General features: G+C 39.8%; 1 protein-coding gene across 9 annotated transcripts in view; it reads left to right on the forward strand.

Moving 5' to 3' along the window:
* Window positions 1–24,850, forward strand: part of TMEM117 (transmembrane protein 117) — a 220,366-nt gene that overhangs the window by 185,855 nt on the left and 9,661 nt on the right. For all 9 annotated transcript variants that reach the window (XM_040551590.1, XM_040551598.1, XM_040551570.1 and 6 more), the window contains one exon: window positions 21,189–21,318. In XM_040551590.1, the coding sequence (XP_040407524.1) occupies window positions 21,189–21,318 (130 nt within the window). The remainder of the gene's footprint in view (window positions 1–21,188; window positions 21,319–24,850) is intronic.

A 24,850-nucleotide genomic window follows, 5' to 3' on the forward strand; every position in this document is an offset into this window, starting at 1 on the left:
GAGAAATAATCCCCAACAACATCAGTGCTACCATGTACAACATATCATTCACTTAGGGATGGGTGGCAGAACAGAAGTGACCTGCTTTGTCAGGCAGGCCATGTTAGAGGAAGCAGAAGGGACTGCTTGTGGTCCCATCTGAAGCCCACAAGAGTACTTTTTGATGACTTTGCTTCAGCCTGTTTTCTATGGACTGTTGGAAAAGGCTGCTCTGACCATCCAGACTGTCCCACAGCGTTTCTGGTGGCTGACAGCTTTGTGCTGCATCAGTCACCGGTGGCTGCTGCCTCTGAGCGTGTTCCCTTGGCTGCATGCTGGTACTTTTGTCCTGACCTTAAGTTGCGAAGCAACAGCTACATCTTCTGAATGAATGCTAAATACCCTTGGGGATGTTCCTGGCATCTGGGCCAAACAATTACTGCACTAATCTAAATTATACAAACTTCTACTATTCCTCAAGGTCAGGCTGCAAAGATTTGCATATCTAGACAAAGTGTTCCGTATACAGGGGATGAGACAAAGGAAAGCATCACACAAACAAGCCTAACATCAGAAACAAGCAGATGATAATTTAAGCAGACACAAATACAGTTGTACCTAAAAAATGACGTTAAAAATGAGACAGCACTACTGAGGCTGCCGAGTCATGCATGCAGAAGTTATGAAATGCCAGGATTAAGGTCGCTGGCATAAACTTCTCACCTCCATTGTACGTATACACTTTGATACAATCTTTAATTATCTGTTCGCACCCATTTCTCCACAGGGCCTCTGTCTCACAGGCTGCACTGGATGAATAGTGTTCACTTAACAAGAAGCTATTCAGTGTTTTGTTTTATCTTTTTTGTTCAGTGTGTGGCCCCAGGCCTTACTTGCTGCACACTATTGAAACCTTGATATGAAGATGGAATCATTCATTTCCTCATGGGCTTTTTTTGTGGCACTCATCGCTGCAGTTCCTAAGGGCTTTTCAGGCATTAACGTATTTATCTTCACAATAGCCTTCACAACAGGAGCATTATTGTCCGTTATTGTCCACATTTCATACTAAGACACAAAGACATTAAAGTCAAAGGGTCCCTAATTTGAGATATCTGAGGACATTATTATGAAAATTTATATTATTACCCATCTTTTAGCTGAACAGTTAGCTAATTGGGGAGAAGAGTCTAGTGTATTATTTCATTAGGAGTAGACAGAGCCACATATTTATTTGGTGTAATCTTATTTATTATTATCCTGACAGCCTTATTTCCCTCATAGAAATCAAATGGTTGTAGAAGCAGTTTCTTTGCTTGTTCTGAGTGATGGCTATGACTCTGTCATATATTTTGTCTCCATAAAAAAAAAAAAAAAAAAAGGAAGAAAAGAAAAAAAGGTTATTTTTACACTCATCTTAAAGAAGTACAGGCAGCCCTCTACTAGGCACTACAGGACTCTTACTATCCCTACAGGTATTTTGTCAACCCTTCCTCATCTCCCCAGTGGCCATATATTCAGGTCCAGCTCTGATTGATGTCAATAACAGCCATGGCACTTGTCACCTGAAGAAAACTAAGCTTTGGGTGGGTTCTTGAGCCTATCACACTGGGGAAAAAATAATAATAACTGCCTAGTTTGGTTTTAGAAATTTACTTAGTATCTAAGAGAAAAAATCAGTTCTTTCTGGCAGTGGTGACTCCCATAACAACTGGTGAAGGTTTCGCATCTACTGTTGTTTCTTGCATTTATACTCTGCTTTCCCAGCTTCTGTAGCAGATGCAGAGTGCAAAACTACTGGGGTCTATTCCACAATATCTGTTCCCACCTTCTAATCACAGCAGTTAGATCCTCTTTAATGAAAAAGGGTTATGTCCCCTGGAGCAAACGGTGTGACCATGTACCTAAGTAAGGATCATGTCGTGCACACACACGCACACACACACACACACACACACGGTACAGATAACCTTAGCTTGCCATTTCCTAGTTCATGAGTCTTTACCATTGAAATGTCCAGACAGTTCCTATAATGCAGGCCTTTCTGTGTACATAATTCCTTCAGGTTTCACAAAAAGATAGGATCCTCAAAGTGAAAAGTCTACCATACAAATGCAACATGTCTTATCTTTGTAGTGGAATGGCTAGCTCCCCTGCACAGATGTTTGCTGTGTGAACTACCCACTAATGGCAGCATATCTTTTTTTTTTCCTTCCTATAAGCCTCCTTCAAAGAAAGAGGAGACACTGCCTCTGGGCTTCACATCAGTTTGTTGAAAGCAAAGGTTGACGGTAACTGTAGTGACGGTGACCATACCAACCTCCAGAGCCAAAGGAATACGGACTCTTTCTGCCCATTTCCCCAAACATGGCTTTTTCCTTCCTAGCAATTCCAAGCCTTCTCTCCCAGTGTCCCTGTCAACCCCCATCCTGGATCTTCCCCATCCCTGGTTCTGTGACTTCTCCCACTACCTTTATCCAGTTCCAGTTTTCAGTCTGTGAGTCTCTCATTTCTAGTCTTCCTATTCAATAAATCCTAGTTGTTCACCCTGAGATGGTTGTCCAAATCAAAACCTCTCCTTTTCTCCCTCTGGTCTCTCCCCAGGTCAGACAGTCTCTACATCCTGCTCCCCTCCTCACGATCCTTTCTAACATGCCACCCTCTGCCCTGATTCAAGCCATTCCCCTCCTCCTGCTCTCTTTGTGCAGCAAATTCCAATTTTCCTATCAAATCTCTCTCTTTGCTCTCATTTCCCTTCACAGAATGTCCCAGGGGAGCATAGCCCCCTGTCACACAGATGTACCGGGCCTGGTGCTTGGTCTCTTGGAGAGCTGGTGAGGAGGGAAGAAGAGAGTGCTTGGGGTCACCACGGCCCTGCTTGGCTCAGACCTAGCATTCAGAGCCCTCCTATCCCCATCCTCCCTTGTGCACTCAGCTCCAGTTACCTGGCTCCATCTACATTCGGAGTGTTTGGGATTGGTAATTACAGGAAAACTGTCTCCCAGTTTTCAACTGATATAGTGGGGGTGGCTCAGTGCCTCTTTGAGAGCAGCTCCATGTCCTGCCGCAAGCAGCAGTGGTGGGGTGGGAGGCAAAGGGGAGATAGAGGATGCTCTGTCTCTCTTAAAAGCGTGGCAGTTCTGTAGTTTGGTAAGCTCTGGGAGCTGAGAGACACTTAGGCACACTGAGTGATGCGCTGTTTGTACAGATACTTCTTTCTGAACCTTTCACTAAACTCTCACAAATTGGAAAGCTTAGACTTTGAAGAGGCACCTCAAACTCTTCCAGTTTGGGGCACATATTCACAGGGCAGCAGAAGGTACATCTCTGACACAAAATTAATCCCCTGCTAAACTCTACACCTTTGCTTCAAAGTATAAGGCTTTTCTACAGTTAGGCAAAGAAGTTTATTTTCTCTTGGTCTGGCTCTCAGGAATGTTTAAATGATGTTAGTTGAAAATGTCAAAACCCTAAAACAGAAACATAGACACAAACAGAGAGAAAAAAAAAAAGCAGCCTGAGGCAGACACCTGGCATGGAGTATGTTCAGCCCAAGCAGTTAAATTTAGAAAAGATGTAAGAAAATGAAATTGGTATTTTGTACACAGACATACTTGAACATAAGCAGCACAGTTGTGATTTCTGTCTGCTCTGTATGGCACCTGTCCCAGTGGCAACTGGGTGCTCTTATCATATAAATTGTATGAATTCCTCTAGTGCCATTTCAATAGTAAAATATAAACCCCAAAGGCTCTCTTGTTGTACTGCACTTTGTTGTGTTTCTTCTTTTTGCACTTAGAAATTGCCCCCAAGGATGGGGAAGGGAGAGAATGGTCAGGGGTATGCCACAAGAAACTTTCTTGCTCTTTCTCCCTGTGCATGGGAGGGACTGGTAGGAAAAGCAGCCTGCATGTGTGGAGCGCTCTCCACCCTTGTCACCTGCTGAGTTTCAAGAGATCAGCATAGGCGAGGCTCTTCCCAGCTTTCCAGAGCTGTGCTCCAGCACCTTAGCACTGTTTTCAGCCTTTGTGCTCAGGCTGTGGCTCCAACTTGACAGGGCTATATTGGTTTGAAGGCAAGATGCCTGGTTCATCCTGGTGACCCTCAGAGTTACAGCTGAGTTGTTAGGTAGCCTCTTCTACGTCATCATTTCTCAACCCCATTTTCATTATTATAGCAATAATGCAGTTCTTTACCTAGGCATAGGACTTGTAAGTATAAGCAACTTTGAACACTGAAATTATCTGAAAAAAAATATATATATGTTTTCATTCCACATTTGCACAGTGTGTCCCAAATAGACACAATTTTGATCTTTGTTCCATAAGGAACACCTCAGTGAGTATTGCTAAAACAGCTACCTGCCAGGACAATATTAGCTATAAAATGTAATTATTTACTCTATCAGTTACCAGTATTCTTAGTTTATAAGACACAAATTGCCATTGGAAATGCAGAACAGTAGTGAGAGTCTTAAAAGATAATAGTTACACAACAGACTCCCTTGAGGAATGGATAACCATGTATGTATATTCATGCTGAACCACACTGGCATACAGGCTACATTGGCCTCCAAATTCTTTGTCAAAAATGAATAAAATTATTAATGCATTTTAAAGGGAAATTACTATTTGTATAACATTAAACTCAGGATGAGAACATGAGTTCAGTTTTCCTTAGTAATCTATTTCAAAAGGTAAAAATAGAGATTCAGATATCAGATGTGTGATTGGTAATTGAGTTTACATCACAGAAATCAATTTTGTGTTATTTTCAGGTGCCTAGAATTTTGTCATTATTGCCAATTAAGTAGTGAAGCTTTGAAAAACTGTTTTCTTTAGAAAAAAAAAGTGGCTTTGGTTAGTTTTATTAACTAAAAGAAGAAAAAAAAAAACAGATTTCCAGATATCTAGTAAGAATTCATAAAAAAATACTTAGTTCTTTAGAATTAGGCATAAGACTGTATGTACTGTATATACTTAACTAACAAGAAATAGAGCAGCTGGTTTCTTAAATGGTTGCTACAAAATATACCAGAGTGGCACAAGTGCTATTATCTTTGTATTTTGACTCTGCAGTTAAAGCAAAAACTTTGGCAGCCAACTGCAGAAGAACTCAGAGGTGGGGTTGGGAAATGCAGATAAAATGAGTGGGGAAAACTCATTTACAGTTTAGGAAGGAACAGTTAATTCCTACCCATTTCATGGAATTTGTTATTTTGAGTTTCTTAGATGAGGCGTGATCATTCAAAGTTGAGAAGTAGTTTATACTTTGTTCAACCTTTATATCGATCAAGATTACAAAAAGATAGGAAAATGTTACAGTGAGCTTTCTGTCTTCAAGCCTCTCGGATCCCCCACACTTTGTTACCATAGGAGCTTCTAATCTTCCACAGCTCTTGTTTGAGCCATGATTAAAAAAAATCTGTTCTGGTCAGTGGTTTTTGTAGCCCATATCAGGGGATTCTGTCTTTTGTGGATATCTGTGGTTTGCAGTGGAAAGATTATCAGATGGAGCTCTCAGATCCTCTCAGCATCTGCAACGACTGTTAGCAAGGTCTTTGCCAAAGCACATCAGCATATGTTATTTTAATACCTTAGCTTTTGAATTTTTGCTTGTAGAAGCCAGTAAAATTGCTTTTAGGCCAGGCCAGAACGTTTGGCCAACCTCTGCTGTCAGGCATGCTGCTGCAGACCAATAGCCCAGTAGTCTTCAATTCCTAAATAGCACATTACTGTAATAATAACCTGCAATGTGGTTCTAAATTGCTTTCCTGCATTATACCTCTCCACCTCTGATTATAGATTCTTTGAAGTTGCAGTAATACTTGTCATACTCAGGTTTGCTCATATTTCTCATATTTCTTTCCTACTTGCATGCTTTGTAGCCATGCTTGGTATGTGCAAACTGGATAAACCTCAGTAAAAGTATTCTGAGCCTGAGGAAACATTAAAAAAAATAGTCAGAGTTTTCTTTTAAAAACATGACAGCAAGAATATTGCTTTTTGGACTTTTAAACTTTTAAAGTGTTTTACATACCTAACAACATAGAAGTTCCTGGCCAATAGTCACCAAATGGTAGTTAGCAATGCTGTAGACAAATACCCTCACCTCCCAAATATATTTTGTAATGCATTTCTCATACCTAAGCTGCTACATATAAGTGTGCATTTTTAATCTATTCATTATTTTGGCAAATGTAGATTGCCCAGGACCCTCCAATGTATAATTATATGTTTGAATGAGCACAGCAACTTCAGTAGCAGACATTTGTTCTGTAGATGTGCTAGGAGAATTATAATTGATGCCTTTTTTTATCACTGAATGAAAAAAAGATAGGAGTACTGCTATAAACTGTAAGTTGAAATAAATTATGTAAAATACATAATTCGCATAATGATTGTCCGTTTATAAATGTTCATATGAAGTAACCATATCATTTGGGATAATTCCTCCTTGAGGAATGCTGTGAAAGAACAGCTCATTCGTTATCTTGACTTGGTGAATTGCTCTAAAACAGCTACTCTGATGAGAAAATTGATTTAGCATTTCCTTAAACAATTGGAAGTAATGCTTGAATTTTATATTTGCCTGTCCACAAAGCCTCAGTAACTACCTGTATTATATGGCTTTGATTAGTTAAACTGGCACTCCCCAAAAAACATGCGCATCCACCTCTCCTCTACATATGTACACACGCGCAAAACCTAGCTTTAAAACCCCATCTGGTCTATTAATCATACCAAGAGGGTAATCACTCATCTGCTGTTCTGTAGCTCCCATGATTCGTTGTTGCCAGTAATTAAAAGTTTTGGAGTCACACTTGGAAGTTTGGAAGCCACGCATGTATATATATATACGTAGCGTACTGCAGTTGGTTCTGCCCTAGCAACAGCATTTCTAAGAGCAGACAACATGTAGTTTTCAAAACTTTTGTCAAGAAACTTCTCAAAATTAAAAATACCAAGTATTGAATTAAATCTACTGCTTGTAGATGTTAAGGAGAAAGTTATGGAAGAAAATATGGTAAGGGGAAAAGCACGTAAGTATGATTGTTAATGGCAAAAATTACAGAGATTTAAGGTCATGTGGTAGGTACAAGATAGAAGAAAATTTCCAAAACAACAGATAATGGAAGAGATCACCTTCCCCTCCAAAGAGGGGCTCATGGGACACTTACAACTGACCCCAGAGAAAATATACTGTGAAAGGAAATAGGCAAGTTTTCTTCCAAAATTAACATTGGCAGTGAGGTGGAAAAGAGATTTCTTGCAGATCAAAAGTAGACTGACTAGGAGGGTCACAGGAGGGCATCCTTCAGAAGGGCCTGTTAGTTTGGATAAGCTTCTGCCAAGTACTGTAAATATGTTTTCTTATCTACACTGAGTTTCCAAACCTTTTGGGGTTGTCCACCCTGTCTCATCTTTTTTTTTTTTTTTTTTTTTTTTAATTATAATTCAGCCTTTCCTCATGATCAGCAAACTTGCTATATTTAGATTGAAATCTCACTAAGAGAACACTTTAATTCATTCAAGGCACACAACCAACCAACCTCTGATTTTGTCTCCAAGGTTCAAAAAGACACCTTTAACAGTATTCTCTCTGCTCCCAAGGATTTTGATGGGAATAGTTTTGAAATTCAAACCAAACTGTTGTGTTTGTCAAGACTAGGGTGAGTTTGTGCAATTAGAACTTGGTTCGCTGTGTTTTTGACAAGTTCTCCCAGGAGATTTCTAAACATTGAAAACCTTTTAGGATGAAGTTCATGTTTTCTGCATGCAGTTGGCAGAGGTAGATATATTGCTCTGGTCTAAAAAGCTGAAATTGCATTTTTCCTCTCTCACACTCAGAAGAGAGCTTTTGCATCGGGGTCAGCGAGGAGACTATAGAGAAGAGATCTTCCCTAATTTTTATTCATATTTGAGGCTATAGTTTTGGGTTTATGATTTTGTTCATTCTTTAAGGCATCTAATTTATGTACGCATAGCATACAAAGTAGTAGAAGCATTTCCCTAAGGGATAAGAAAATGAATGGATTCTTTTTTGGAGCGGGGAGGGTAGATTGAAAGGGGAGAGCTTAAGTAAATAATTTTTGCAAGTATTAAGTCACATACACTCTCTGTAATAAGAGGATATTTCATGTCCCTGAACTGCAGTGAATGACTAATGCAATCCTGTGGTCTGTATGGGAGATACAGTGTAATAATCCAAGCAGCACACTAGTTTTATGTAGCCTCTTATTATTATTGAAAATAATAGAGATAGTAGCCTGTACTTATGTAGGAAGACTATTGTTGTCTTTTTTTTTTTTTTTTCCTCAAAGGCTCTTTAGTCAATGATGTACAATAAAATGAAATAAGGGTATCTTATGACAAGGATCTTATGGTGGTTCTTAGCAAATGAACTTTCCTTTAATTTTTCTTCTGCGTACTGATGAAGAGTATGCTTTGTGTCTGATTCAGTAAATTGTTTTGAAATTAAAGAATGTCTCTGATAAAATAAGAAACTAACATAATAGAGTAACAGAATTTATAAATAAACACATTGCACGTCAGTTTGAGGTCTTGATCCAATCCTGAGTTCTATATTCATGAGAAGTTGTCTGAGATGGGATCACTACCAGCCTGAGAATGTCCTATTTTATCTTTCACATCCTCTCGTGTTAGACTGGGAACGCCTTGGTGTTGGACATCTCTTTCTCCTTACCTAGGGGGTTAATTAGTAAGACCCAGCTACTGCTTAGCATCTCAGTCTCTGAGAGGACACCGTAGGGTAGGAAACCCTCTAACACTGTAAACTGCTGAGCGCTCTGAGCTGGCTCGCAGTTCATCAGACTCACACATGGATAGAGTCCAATCCAAATTTAGCTTAATTCTGCAATTAGCCTCCTGGCAAAACGTTCTGGGAAAACAGTATACATCCCTTTTGTGTTACATTGCCCTTCTATTTATGTGATTCTTCAAGCTGAATTGCACCAATGGGATACATTGACATTTCTTCAAAACACCAGGAAGAAGATAGATGGGCAGTCACCATTGCTCAGGTCTAAGAGCAATGGGGCCAGGACATGTCCACAGGGCAATACCTCTTTGCTTCACCCATTCCTCTCCAAGTAATACCATCAAAAATGTCTGTTATTGGCAGGGGAATCTGCATGGCCGCACTGCTCATGCAGGAGCAATGGGTGAGGAAAACAGAAGGATGCACGGGGGACAGTTTTAGTTCTATGGTCAGACATAGTTTCCTAGGCCTGCTGTTAAAGAATTTGGCATTCTGTATTTCACATCAGCACAGTTAAGAAAGCTCTTTCCCTTTATTTTCATGGATTTATACTTTCCATTACATTTTCCAGTCCATTTGTATCAGAAGGCTGGGCCATTCCATTTACATCCTGCTGAAATAGTGTCTTGTACTAAGATTTATTTTCAGGTGGCTAAGACAGATGTTCCCATTCAATGAGGGTCCATGTCAGCAGAGCAGCTCCATGAGTATTCTGCTGTTTGTCTTTCTAATTTGGTGAGGGAGACAAGACAAACTGTCTCATATGATAATTAAAGTTATTATGATGCATGGAAAAAATAGGTAGATAACTACAAACTCAGAAAAGGTATTCAGAGGTCATTAGACCAGCTATCATTGACAGTTAGGGCTTCTGTTTTCTGAAAAGAAACTTCAGTGTGAGAAAGGACATCTGCTTTGCAGCGTGTACTGACAAGCCCGGAGTGACCCATCAGACTTCTGGAGTGGGACTCAGCTGAAACACCCAAGGTGTGGTTTGTCTGGAAGATCAGGACTGCTAAATTCAGGTGACTATGAGAGCTAGCTCTCTGCTGGTTCCCATCATAGTGAATGGAAATCTAACTCACGCAGTCAGTAGAAGTTAGAGACAGATCTGGCTGCACATATAATGCAAATAAGAATGGACAAAATAAACATCCATAAAACATATATCCATTTTCACTTGTATTTTAGATTGTTGATGATAGTTTGAAGACATGTTCCAGAAACACTGATATGTGAATCATGCTGATTTTATTTTTATATGCACGCCGGCTAAGGTTTTATGTGTTTCCTCTTTTGCTGCCCAGATGTGTTTACATAATGTCTATGCAAACATAATGTATGCATTTTGTACTGCCACCCCAGCTGATACCGAGCAAGTAATAACTTCTAGAACAGATGTGCTTAATGGCCACACCACAGCTTTGGAAGATAAAATGGAAGGGTGTGGGGGAGAAGTTCAGGAATGCAGTGTTGTCTTCAGCAGATGAAGGCAGCACATTAGCAAGTACAGTACGCTGCTGCTAATTGTATTAGCAGGCTATAACAGGACACAGAAAATTATTTTAGCTTTAAGTAAAAAAAAAAAAAAGCGGGAAGAAGAACCTGAGAAAACCAAATTTATTCCATATTACTGTTGTTCCTGAAACAAAAACTTCAGTGCAGATAACCAGGTTTTGCAAAGTAAGGCCTTCTTTCAATACCTGTGAACTTTTCTTTTTCTTTCCCTACACATTAAAACTGCTATTTTTAATTATCAAAAGTTATGAGAAAAAAAAAATTTGGAAGAGACATTGTTGTTTGTTTGTTTGTTTGTTTAAAGGAAAGGGAATTTGCACTGACTCTTTTGTAAAGCCCACTTTTAAATACATTTCTCCGTGCATTCTGTATTCATCTGGTCTTCCTACTTTGCCATATTTTAGGCTCTATTAATTTTCTCAGTATCAGCCAAATGCAGCAAATAATGCTTTTTCTTTTCTTCAATGGAAAATAAACATTGCTGTTTCACTACCTTAATCACTGCTAGTTGAACACTGCACAAGCACATGTGTTATTTACAGTCACAGATGCAACAAAGCAAGTTGGATGATGGTTTTCAAACTGAGACCATCGGTCTAAACATGCCACTTCAGACTTGATCCTAGATCGTGCTTAATACCATAAGGGCATGTTTATAGTGTTTGTAAGCAGCCCCAAATTTTATCAGAACACATGATGCTAAAACTCTTCAGAGCATGTATGATCCGAAGGAATTTTGTCCAGGACAAAACAGCTGCTCAGTTATCTATCCCTAATATTGAGGCAGCTGATTTACTTTCCGTCTACAGTGAGCAACATATAGTAATCCCCTTGCTCCAGTTTTCTATAACACCATTTTTATTATGTTGCAAAGCTCATAGTGAGGAAAATATCTGCTCAGATGTGTTACTGCAAATCTATCTTCCTGGGTTTAGGCAACACTAAAACACACCATTAAGATTTGGATATCAGACAAGAAGGAAATTCATGTATGTGGGTATTTGGAAAGAAACAGGGATGATATACTTTTTAATGCAGCTGAAATTAACTGGAGACAGTAGCCTTAATGCAAAATTACTTTAGAGCTCTAAACAGAGCTTGCTGTTCTCAAATAGGTACAAATGGCATTAGCAGTCTTTGCAAATCCTGAAATGCTCCAGATTTCATATCAGTGTTCAGCTGAGAAGTGGGTATATATTCCACAATGCAAGGGTATGAGTGCATATGTACTCATGCTGATGAAGATGTTTACACAGCAATATATTTAAAAATTATTTTTATTCTCCAAACCATAGTTATTCTTCTAGGGTACCAGGAAGATTAACAGCTTTGTCATAAGTGATTGCCCTTGACAGCAAGCTATAGACTCAGGAAATCTGTAAGTATAAGTATATACCTGTGAATGTTCATTTCTCCTATTTACCACAGAAATGGCTTTCATAAAGTGTGTCGCTGAGGTAGTTAGAAACTATTATGGTTAACATGCTGGTGGTTTAGGGAAGTTTCATGTAGGGAACAAAACGCAGGTGCTTTGCAGGAACTGATTTCTTTGTTTCTTACACGCACACAATCCTGTAACATTACTACTTTATTTAGCAGCTTATCCAACTCAAAAATTAACTGGAAAAGCTCACACTGGTGTTTCTCATCCAAATGAATTACCTGAAAGCTATTTAGCTTAACTAAGGTCAGACGTGAGTGAGACAATAATACAAGAGTAAAGTCTTTAAAAAAATGGAGAAACTGAGAGACAAAATAAAAGAACATTTACTTTTGAGGAACTTTTTTAATCAGCATTTTCAGCATTTGTGAATAGATAGTCAACAGGTGAGAGTGAATTAAAAAGGAGAACCTCACTGTCACTTAGATATATGAGACCTCAAATTTGCCTAATGGAAAAGTTGCTGGACATCTTCCTAGGACATCCTGGGTGTGCACAGAGGTTGTGCGTAGTGATGTCTGCTGCAAGGATAAAATTGCTTCGCCTTGCTCTTCTTTGACTCATGAATAGCTAAAATTTGAAGGGAAGCTGTAAGAAAGAACAGTCTTTGCCTTCAGAAGGAAACAGTGATTACTCTTATCCCTGGTCAATACAGGGAGTGTATTAATATGTGAGACCTTCTGGTATCCATTCTTCCTTGTGCAATGACTTGTTATCAAGCACGATTTGTTCCTAATATAGTAGAAATAATTGATAGGCATTAATACTCCACACTGCTAGCACTATTCGTCCTATCAAGGAGCTAGCAGTGATCATTAAGGACTGGAGCAGTATTGTGCTAGATGATGTTCAAAGACAGCCAAACACAAGTGCCCTGGTGCTAGGGCACTTGATTGTCAAAAAAAAGTCAAGAGTTAGGTCTGCTTAGACAGGCAGGTGTAAGCAATACTGATGTCATTGGTGAGGATGACAGGTAATCCAGGTTACTTAATGCATGACATCCTCACATTTTCTCTTAGCAAAGAAAAGTCATAGAGGAGAAAGCTCTGCATCTAATCAAGAACTGCACAGGGGAACATGTCTTTAAATAGCTAAAAGAATCATAGCCTGAATTTATAGGCAGTTAGAAGGAACAGCTGCCATACGGAGTCTGTACCTAGGGTGGTGAAAGATCAGAAAGGATTTGAATATGAAAAGAAGTGCCCTATATTTTATTTGATCAAAGAAAAGAGTGACATGGTCAAAGAAACAGACTAGAATGGTCTTTGCAGCAGCGTTTCTGTGTTGGTGGAGAACTGCGCTTGTGAAGACCAGAGGGAAAGATGCTGATGTAACTGAACAGCAAATGATGAGAGCCTCGATAAGGATTTTAGCTGTGGGGTTTGATAGGAATTGTCATATCTGTGATATGTTATGCAGAAAAGATCTGCAGTATCAAGACATTACCAGGTTGTGAGGAATGAATAGAAGACAATACCCAAGTTAAAGTCACAGGAGAAAGAGAGGGAGTGCTGTCTCTCACAAAACAGGCATCTGCCAGTGCATATAGGCATGGATATGGGTCTTTCAGTAAAATGCACACGTTTCTTATTTTGGGCAGTGTATTGGGTTTATGTGGCAAGGTTTTGGTAGCGGGGGGCTGCAGGGATGTCTTCTGCGAGCAGAGCCCAGCAGCTGCCCCATGTCAGATCAGAGCCAGCTCCAAAGGGACCCACCGCTGAGTCAAAAAGTGATGTTTGCACCTCTGTGAGAGCAGTTTTAAGAAAGGGGAAAAAAAAAAAAAAAAAAAAAAAAAAAAAAAAAAAAAAAAAAAACTGCTGCACAACAGCACCTGGGAGAGCAAGGAGTGAGCAACAGCCCTGCAGCCCCCCAGGTCAGTGCAGCAGGAGGGCAGGAGGTGCTCCAGGCACACAGCACAAGTTCCCCTGCGGCCTGTGGAGAGGCCCCTGGTGGAGCAGGCTGTCCCCCTGCAGCCCATGGGTCCCCCATGGAGCAGATCTCCACACTGCAGCCCGTGGAGGAGCCCCCGGTGGAGCAGGTGGATGTGGCCTGGAGGAGGCTGCGGCCCATGGAGAGCCCCCGCAGGAGCAGGCCCCGGGCCGGAGCTGCAGCCCGTGGAGAGGAGCCCCCGCAGGAGCAGGGGGTCTGGGGGGAGCTGCCGCCCGTGGGGGACCCGTGCTGGAGCAGTTTGCTCCTGGGGGATGGATGGACCCCATGGTACGGAGCCAGGTGGGAGCAGTTCTTGAAGAGCTGCTGCCTGTGGGCAGCCCCCGCAGGCTCAGTTTGGGAAGGACGGCATCCCGTGGGAGGGACCCCACGTGGAGCAGGAGCAGAGAGTGACTGTGAAGGAGCGGAGGAGATGAAGCATCAGGGACTGACCACAGCCCCCATTCCCTGTTCCTGTGCACTATTCGGGGGAGGAGGTGGAAGGAGGTGAATGGGGGGAAGGTGCTTTTAGCTTGCTTTTAGTTTATTACTTCTCAAGCTTGTTAGTAATAGGTGATAAATTACATTAATCTCCCTATGGTGAGTCTGTTTTGCCCGTGACAATAATTGTTGAGTGACCTCCCAGTCCTTACCTCAACCCTTGAGCCCTTTCCATCTTATTTTCTCCCCCTTTCCCTTTGAGAAGGGGAAGTGAGAGTGGTTGTGGTGGAGTTCAGCTGCCTAGCTGGGTACAACCACCACAAGCAGTCTGAAATTTTGAGATTGCTTTGAGCTTGCTGTGCAGAAACAAAACACCAATTCTGACATTTTAATAACAAAGGTCACTGTTTTGAGAACATGTGCATACATGGCTTTGTCTGGGCTCAAAATGCATTAACGTGTAAATTCAAAGTGCAGAGACCCAGAGCTTGTCTGGGATCTATGTGGTGTGGAAATTGTTTCCTTTAAACACGTGGAAATAGATAGTAGACTAAAGGACTCTAACGATCTTTTAATAGAAAGGGTTATTCATGGCCAAGCAAAAAAATAAATAAATAAAGAGAGACTCTGTTGCTGCTTTGATTGGCAAGGAGGGAGTTGTTGCTCTCTTATCATTTTCTCAAATAAATGAGAAATAAGCAAGGCTTGCAGTGGTGGTTCTAGAGAAAGGCCAGGAGCTTAGGGAAGCTAGGCAAAGACTGAGGAGGACAGGAGCGTAAAGATGATGGAGAACAATAGCAAGGTTGCAGGTAAATCCGTGCCTTACATTGCAGTATAGTGCAGAAATAGCCTTTGTATTGGTGCCTGGTCCTGGAAGCTGTCTTCAGTCTCCTGTCTCAGCTTGAAGCTCAGCAGCTCAGTAGTAGCTGGTGCATGGGCCGGTACTGACACAGCCATGGTGTTCCTGGTATATTGTGTAGACTGGCTGCCACGGGCTGTCTTTGCCTATTTCTACCCTGTTTTACAGTGTGGTCTGAACAGGAGAAAAGCAAAAACTGAATTAGTTTTGATATGCAGATCACCCAGGAAAGCATTCGCATTGTACCAGCATAATGGAATGCACTGGTTGGAAGCAGAAATTAGAGAAATTCAGGGCAGGAGTAAAGTACTTCTCCAATACATTTTCTGCATATTTCAACACTGAAGCAGTCATCCAAGCATTACAGTGGATTTTCCATATTTTGAATTCTTCAGGACTAAGTGATAAAAGCTGTGGCTCTGTCTGCAATTAGGGACTTTGTACCACAGTTCCTGGTGGGTTTTTATGATTGTTATTGTTAATAACATCCCAAACAGGTGAAGCATAAACAGGTAATCAGATCAAATAACACCTTCTGGCCTTGACAACTATGACTAGAGTAGCACTGGTAATACCAATATGAAGTAGAAGGTCTTCTGAAGAATAATTTGTCATCTTTCACTCTGGGAGATGTGTAGCCTCACTGAATCCATATACAGGTGAGCTGGGTTAAGGTATTGGTGGTATAGATGGGTATTTCTGGTTTAGTGAGGGTATGAAAACCATAATGTCTTTCAAACTTTCTTCCTAGTAAAATAAGGTATTTGCAAAGAGCAGAAGGCCAGAAACTGAGCTGTAGATTTGATTCCACAGTCATAACAGTGAGTTCTGGTCATGGCTGATGACTTCCCTTGTTATGTATATTTGAGTATACAAAATTAAAATTCTGTTTGTGTGTTAGCAACTCACAGTTGCAGAAATCTTGGCCACAGAGATCACTGCAAGTTGCAGTACTGCAATGAAGTTAGAGATAAACACAAAGGATTCGGGCCTTTGTCTCGGAATTCCGGCTGCTCATTTCTTATTTCAAACACTTGCAACAATATATAGGCATTGATTCTCGTTAGATTTCCTCTGCCTGTCTGCCGTGCTCTGAGAGCTGAAACAACACTATCTAAGAGATGCAAAGACACCTGAAAATATAAAGCCTTCTACCTGATAAGTTAAAAGGATTTTTATAAATTAAATAAAAAATGCTATTGTCAGTTTCTGGAACAAACACACGTATGTACATTCATATATGCATTTGCTGAGTTCTTTCCCTCTATTTTTCATTTATTTATTCAGTTGGGTTTAAAGTGCAAGTTTGTTCCTAGTATTAAATACAGCACATATCATCAATACTTAAAGCAGAAATATTCAGTGGGCATTTTTCCTCTTTCATGGTTGTGTCTGAACAGTGTTTATATTATTTTTAGTACAAATATGTACTGTGTACAGAACATCCTATGAGCTACACAGAGGCAGGAGGAGAGCTGAAAGCATGGCACATTTGGTTGCCATTAATCATTACGAGCTTTTAATCCCAGCTCCACCTTCTCTGTGGCAGTTTCCCCTGGGTGGAAAGGAGCTGGTGGCTGAGGGATGTGGGGTCGTGTGTATATGAAGCGTGGGATGCTAGGGCCAGATGGAGCTTCCCCAGGCAATGCTGTTTCTTTTTCCCAGATGATGGTAGAGAAGGGCCAGATCATATCAGCAAGTGTGGCTTTGGTGCTCATTTACCATTACTAAAATAACTTTACTTGAAGAGATACCAAATCAGTGCCTCCAGCTGCACTGTAGGGTCTTAAACCAGTACCTCACTACCTGGTGTTGTGGCAGAGTGTATGCGTTTGTTTGGCAAAGGGAAGAAAATCAAAATATCATGATCGCCTTTTTTTTTTTTTTTTTTTTTTTTTTTTTTTACTGTGCGTTTGGGTTTAATGAGGTAGCTGATAAAAATCAGAGGTGCTCTCTTTGCCCCCACTGAAACACTAGGATGAACCCCTCAGTGATCTAAAATTTATCCCCTGGCTGCCCTTTCTTCATGACTGCAGAGTGAAATGAGGTAATAACCTCATTTGATTTGCACATCCCACACAACTTGCCAGTGAGGTTGGAGACCTCTGTGCAGCTGATTTAAGTCTCCTGGTGCTGGGTTGGTTTCTTCTCCACAGACTGCATAGAGGTATTCTGCAGACCCCCAGGTTAGAAAATGCAGAAGTAGGTGAACATGAGTAATTTGATGCTGATGAATTTAAAGAAGAAACATGTAGGTCATGCAGTATGAGAGGCAAATATGTGTTAACAGTATGACAGCATGAATTTATTTTTCAGATGGTGCAAGTGCAGATGTGGTCTAAATATGGTATTTGGGGCACAATTTCTAATAAGATCCTAGAAATGGCAGGATACAGGCACCTCATTAGTGAGGACTAAAGCTGATCAAGTGACTCCACATAGTTATGAGCTGAGAACTGAAAGAACATGGCACATGTCATTCGTGTCCCAGAGGTGAGCACAGACTGATATCAGAGACCATGGATACAAAATATCATGTGTATTTTCTTAAAACAAAATCATTTTTGTAAAATAAAAATACCAGCTCTGGATGATGCAAAGCTGAGCTATGTTTCAAAGAGGGAAGCACACAGATTTATGGGTTTGCACGTTCAAGCTGTTAGTGTACATATGAACAAATGATGTGGATTAGTTCCTACCAAGCACCTTGAAATTCTTAGAAAAATGTTTTTCCGGGTATTACAGAAGTTAAGTTTTCTTTTGTTTGTTAGTGAAGAAAAACAATTTTAATAGAGTCAAAAGATGTTGGACAACATTTTTTTAGACTCTAAATAGCAGCCACTCTGCTAGGTTTGGATTTGACAACCTGATATTGGCATTAGCTTGAAGAGTAAATAGCCATCTGCTTTTCTCCTTGACAATAATAACAAAGCTATATGTTTGCAGGTGAAGTATATGCATTCACACTTATCAATGCTATGGGCCAAATGAAGCTCCGAAGGCTATTTGATTAAATAAATTGAAGCTTCATTTTCCTAAGTGCTGTGGCTATAGTGACTTTCATGGAAGTCAGTAGGCTTAACTCATTCTTTTATTCTCCTGTTTTATTTTTATTTTGGCATTTGTTTGTTTTAATATTGTTTTCAAATACATCTTTCATTTTATTTTAGTTATTTTTATTTTTAAATTTTATTTCTCTATTTCCACTGGGTCTGCTCTTAGCAGATATTATGATCAGACTGTTAGAGGTGTTACACTCAAAACATTATTTATGGCCAAAGAAGAAACACACCCTATAGATAAAGCCAAGATTTTTTAAGTAGTATCATTTAAATTTTAACAATATAATCCAAGAATAGTTATTAGTTGACTTGTAATTCTTACAGAAAATATTTCTACGCAGAAAATGTTTCAGCAGTAGTAATAATGTTAAAATAGTTGTACACACACACTTCTTAGTTCCTGCCACTTCTCCTGGTGCTTTGTTCACGCTCTGCTGCTCCATCGAGCTCTGAGATCTGTGGTTTCAGTCTGGTGGGGGCCGAGGGGTCATCATGGCATGTCCTTGGCATCTGGAGTCCTTCACTGGGAGGGATATGATGTTCATGCTGATGTTTTCTTTATAAGTAATCTTTATGCTTGTTAACACACTTTTAGACCTTGCTTTTTCGTCATTGATCTGAAGCTCCACATTACGGCCAAATTTACTATACACAGTTGCCTTTCACATATGTTAGATGCTATTTCTTTGTTCTCCTTGTTACCCCTAAAAGCAGTTTTGCCCAGCTCCAGGTCTGCATTTCTTCAGCAGACCAAGAGTGAGCTGTTTATGGCCGTGGCATCTCCAGTACCAGCCTGTGCACATCTTTATCACCCCACACCTGTATTTCTTTGCACTGCAGCCTGTCTCCACTTCTCAACACCTCTGCTGTCCTACCAACCCATATTCCTCTATACAACATAATAATAAAATATTAACATTATAAAACCACAGCAATACCATACAAAGGACAAAAAAATAAAACAAATTTGCCATAGCTACCTCATCAGTTAGAAAAATTGCTGTTATAGCTGAACTGGGTAAAGCAGAGCTGTGGGCAGGTCAAGAACAGTTCAGGCAGGGCAAGCCTCGGTCCTGAGGCCTTGCAAGCTCACTACAATGCCTGTGGGCTGTCACTACCAATGGAAATAACATATAGGACTACAGGGTAACAGATGTCACAATACAGTCCAGGCGGGCTTCATACAGTATGGAGTATGTATATAGAAAATGTGAAATAATGTACCATGTGAAAGGAAGCTGTACCTGGGAGTATCAGATATGGAGTTTTCTAATGGGCTCTCACCTGCCTTTTATAACGCAAGCATTAACAAGCTGCTGGGGTTGGCTGTCTGTTTTGCTTTGTTTTATGAAATATTTTTCAGTCTCAGTAATTATTTGCTGAGACAAATAATACACTAAATTCTGCATTTAGTAGGGTTGGCGTTCTAGTTACTCATTATGAATTTGATCAGAAAAATGCTGAACTTTTTTTATAAAATGTGGATGCAAAAACACAGTCCAATACAAAATTCTGTCTGATGGAATTTTGTCTGTAAATCAGCAAAAAGCAGTTAAAATAGTAGGAGCACTGGGACAAGGCAAGAGCGGGATGCTAGATTTATGATCCTATCTTTACTTATTTCTAGTGTGGGTAGGCAGAGACCACAACTCCCTTTGTTTTTTTTTCTTTAGGAATATGTAATGTTTTTCTTCCTATTTATTCCCATTTCTTCCTGGGTGAGAGTCTGTCTGAGTTATCTTGAGACAGGAGTCCAGAGATGTATATTAGCTACAGTGAACTGAGAGTGCACCGTCATAAAATATTTATCTTTGGGCACTTTTTGAATGTCTACCAAACCTAAGGGGATGTTTGCAGATGCAGTGTAAGGGATTGTGCAGCTGGGCAGTTATTACCATACCTCATGACCAGGAGAGCATGTGTTGTGTTGGTGATAAGGGAAAAGGAGAGCAACCTTATTTCTCTTATCTTTTGCATCTCTAAATTGGCACTTTCTGTATCTCTGTGGACACTGAGAACCAGGTGCAGAGGGTCAGGGCTTCTCCTTGCTTATACTCCCGTTAATCCATTTAACTCAGTATCAGAATGTGTTAGCACAAATCAGTTGCTGTTAGTGTTTGTGCCGAGCTAAATTCCCTGCTGGTAAAACTCAGTCTTCCATTTCCCCTCCACTGTAGAAAGTGCTGGAGCTGCTTAGCGATTCTTGCATGTTAAGTCATATGCAAAGGAAGCCTAAGTTATTTGCAGAGCTCCTCACATTTCAGATTCCTTTTTCTTATTTTCAGTAAATTCAAGTGCCTGGTTCGTGGGATACAAATCCAGGTATATGCATGGGGACAGGGCCAGTATGTTTTTAACTGTCTGTAGCACACTAGGTAACCACTCCGGCAGTGATTACACCAATTCCAGCAATGTTGCTGGACTTTAAGTTCTGGTTGTAATGAGTTGTGCCATGACCAGTGGTGGGTGCAGATAACTAAATGAAAAATTCCTCTAAATGCAGCTCCTTCTCAGCTGAGTTACCCCATTCTACCAAAATATGCATGACAATAGGTAAGAGCTTCCACATTTTCAGCATTACTTTGTCAGCTGAAATACAGCAGTGGAGAAAACTGTGCTCAGATTGATTCAGGCAGATTACGTTGAAGGGTCTTCACTTGCAGGGAATGTTTATTTAGATGTATTACGAGCAAATGCTGAAAACACCCTCTAAGTTGAACAAGGTGAATACAAATTTGTGAAAGACTTGAAGTGTCAGGCCTTCTTTGCCAATTTCTTACCTGTAAATTTTTTGCCAAATTAGTCACAGAAGTTGTAACTTGTATTGCAAGGTTGCTGTAATTAGTTACATCATGAAACAATATTTATTTTTACACAGTGCAACACATAGGTATTTATATACAATTTTGTAATATCAGCTGGTATAGTGGGTTCATTGTTGTCATTCTGAAGTGAACTTTTAAACGCATAATTATATGGAGCTGAAGTAAAAATCATACAGTGATAACTAATATAAACAAGATATTCTATTTCAAATGGTTCAATAAAACTTAAAGTGGGAAAATCCAATCATGGGAGGCTTAAAAATAGAACTTTGCCCTTTTGATAATTTAAGCATTTTAAAGGACAAAATATACTGTGAAAGCTTATATTTAGGCTATTACTCTTCTTTTTTTAACAGGACTGGGAGTTTCCACATTTTATGGGTGATGTTGAAGTGAATCTGCCAGGCTTGCCATCTGCACACATGCAATTCAAAGTACCATATTTCCAAAAGATCTTCAAAGAGGAGTATCATATACATATAACAGGTATGTAACCTTACAGATTGTGATACAGGCACACATTGAACCGTGTCTGTGTAGGAAATGTGTGCTAACATGTTCTTAATCACATATTTTCTTTGTTCTCCCCCATGATTTCTGTTTTTCTATCTGTTTAACTGTCTTTATCATCCATACATAAACCTCTCACAGAAATAGGAAATCTCTATGTTATGAATCAGAGACCTGCTGTTTGTCATGGATTTCAGCAGCTTCTTGTGACACTAAGTAATATCCAGTGTAGCTTCAGAGATCTTTTATCTAAAATTACTCTCCAGGGGAATTAGCAGCTTATTTCATTTTAAAATCTCTTATGCTTTCAGATGCCTTTGCTGTGATTTATGCTAATATCTTTTCATAACTTCGGTCATTCTCATCTGGCAAAGGCCACTCATAACCATACTTCCATCAGTCATCTAACCAGAAACAGACAGTTAAATAACTTCAAATAAAATAGAATTGTGGTTATTTGAATGGATGGCACGTATAGATGAAAGTACCCAATCCTTCTATACTATGAGACAGTATTTGAATAACAGCAGAGAATGAAAAAGAGGGGAAGGTTAAATAGGGATAAATATTTTTATTTTACCTTCAAGCTATGTCGAAGAATCCATTGGCAAGAGAGATGAATAGTACTGGATAGCAAAAGAATGCAAATGCAAATTGGCAGGGGTCTTTAACTGCTAATATAAACAATCAGAGCACACAACAGTGTATAGGAAGATACATGAGAGCATCCAATGACACAGCCATACAAAATTCCTGTAGAGCAGGGACAAAAGGAGCATTCAGAGATCATACAAAGATACAACCAAGAGCTAGCAGGTGAGCCCGAAGCTTAACAGGCATCAAAAGCCAAAGAAAGAAGACATGCAAAGGAAGAAAGAATGAGGAATCAGGACTCAGATAGGCTGAATGAAGCCTCAGAGAAGTCATTTTGAGCAGAGAAGATGGAAATCTGAGCGATCAGATTGGAAAACAGAAGAGAAAATGAACACAAAAGTTACCTGTTTGCTATTGAGTGACAGGAGGCAGATGGGCCAGTAGGAAGTACAGATGGAGAGATGGAAAGTTTTTCCAAGTTGGATGTAGGTGCCCTGTTGGAGTCCTGATAAGAAAGACAACCAGCAACAAGAAAGAAGGGCTGGGGATACATCTGAGTGAGACAGTTTGAGCTCAGGAACCAGGATGAAGTGAAACAGGTAAATGATGTCAGTGACAGAAGGTGTAGGGTGAGAGAAGATGGGATGTGTACACGATGAACACATTTTTCTCTCTGAAGTGAGAAAAGTTTTGGGTAAAAAGGGAGAGAAAAAAAAAGTATAAGCATCAAATATCTGACATGAACTCTGGGCATGAAATTCAAGGATAGTGGAAAAGATTTTTTTTCTTCTTCTCAAGACTAGAGCATGAATTTGGAGGGGCTCAGTCCCACAAGGTTCCCAAATGCCATTCGGTTATTCCATTGTATAAGAAGCAGTAGTGGAATGGGTGCACGCAGTAGCACGAACAAGGACTGAAGCATGATGGAGTGGGCTGTGCCATCAGATATAGGAAATCAGGATATAATTAAAGAAAAAAAAAAACAATGGATGGTAGAAGAGGGACTGAAGAGCAAAGAACAATTTTGCATTGCAGAAGAGCCAGGGATTTTGATGATAATCAGAGAAGAACTAGGAATAAGCAACAGCAGAGAACATAATTTAGGTATCAGAAATACAACTGCTAGCAGTGCTGCTGTTTGAAAACAGATCAACTGAGAGAAACCAATATTTATGCATTGTAGAGTCTTGTGCAGAGAGGACTGGAGGTCTTCCTGATTTTCTGGCAAGAAGGCATTCTTTTAATGAGGATGAGCTAATGAATAGGGGCTGAGGAATATTTTTCCCTGCTCAGCATTAACAAGATCCATTTATTAGATTCACTAGACAAATCAATCCATTTGACTGCACATCACGTACTCTGACTACTGAGTGCCTGTTTTATCTCAGTGCTACACCACCCTTTAGGAGATCTAATAAACAGCCATAACACATGGCACAAGAACCTCCCTTTGGGTAAGTTTTGCTTGAACCATCTGTTCTTGCCGTCAGTTCTTGTCTTAGGTTAGGGTATCATCTTGGATCACTTTCAAACTCTAGTTATTGTGTGGATGTGTAGATTCTTGTAATTTTCTACTCAAATCAAGGAGCTAATAAAAGAAAGAAGGAACTGGTTATATATATATATATATATACATATATATATAAATCAAGATTCATGTAATCCAATCTAAAATGAGGGTAGAGAGTGATGCACACAAATGGAACTGCAGCAGATGATGTGGGGGGTAAGATATTGATAAAGGCAGGAAGGTAAAGCCCCATTAAAACCTTCTGTATTTAAGCCATGTTTAGTACAGGGCATCCAGAATATTAAACAACCATATGACTATATGACTTTTTTTTTTTTTTTTTGGTAATAAGCAGGAAAAAAAGACAAAGGCCTGAGTATCGTTTATTTCTGTTGGGATAAGGTGTCAACCATGCTGTGAAACTATGATCTATGCCCCGATGTCCAGAAACTGAAAACCCTTTTCTCCCAAATAGTGAGGAGAAAGGAAGCATGACTGAAATACCATTTACTATATTGTTCCTTGCAAATTTTATTCTTCATAAATTTTATTCTTTCACAGTCTGTCGTGGTCACTATTGATTGATATAAATAAGAGCAGCCCCAGGACTCCACCGAGCAGCCCTATTCAGCGCCGGGTTGCTCTAATGAGCAATAGTCCCACAAAGAAGCTTCTCTAACTGTAGGCACATGCAGAGGAGTAAAGGACTTTAAATCACCTTTCTGTTGGTGTGTGCTTAATGGCTTCGTAAATGTTCCGTACAGATGAAGGATTTCACAGTTACTTGATCTGTGTTGCCATCTCTCCTGATTTCATCATGTCTTAAGACAGTCACTTTTTTTTTTTTTTTTTTTTTGGTCGTAAAGTCTTATAGCCTGGATTCAGATACTATGTGAGAATGTCTGCTTTCATACTTTTTGAAAAGTATCTCATGATTGCAGAGAAAAAAAAATGCTACTTCTGCATAGCTCCATGTCTAAAAAAGCAGATAAGTTAAGCAGTACGAAATGTATTATTTTTAACCCATCTTGCTACTTTGAACTAAAAAACATGCTTTCTTAGGCATGACTTACGATTTCTGAATGTTGTAAGTTAGCAATAATGTTGAATTAACATCTGCAGCCAGTAACTTATATGCTTCAGTGTAATTTTGAGTTTACTATCAAAAGCCCATCTTATTTTTGCTGGTAACTGACTACGTCAGTTTGCTTAAATTTCTTTGCATCTAGGAACTCCTAGCAAGCATCTACTCAGTATTAAATATTTTTATCATGTTTTGATAGCTGCTTTTATCTGTAAACATCAAAAATATCTTGAATTCCTGCATCTGCCTAACTTATCTGGATTTCCCTTGACAGATGGTTCACTACAATGAGTATGTATGTGTTTTCGTTCTCGGGCTGC

Source organism: Cygnus olor, chromosome 1 (assembly GCF_009769625.2).
Source record: "Cygnus olor isolate bCygOlo1 chromosome 1, bCygOlo1.pri.v2, whole genome shotgun sequence".
Taxonomy (NCBI): Eukaryota; Metazoa; Chordata; class Aves; order Anseriformes; family Anatidae; genus Cygnus; species Cygnus olor.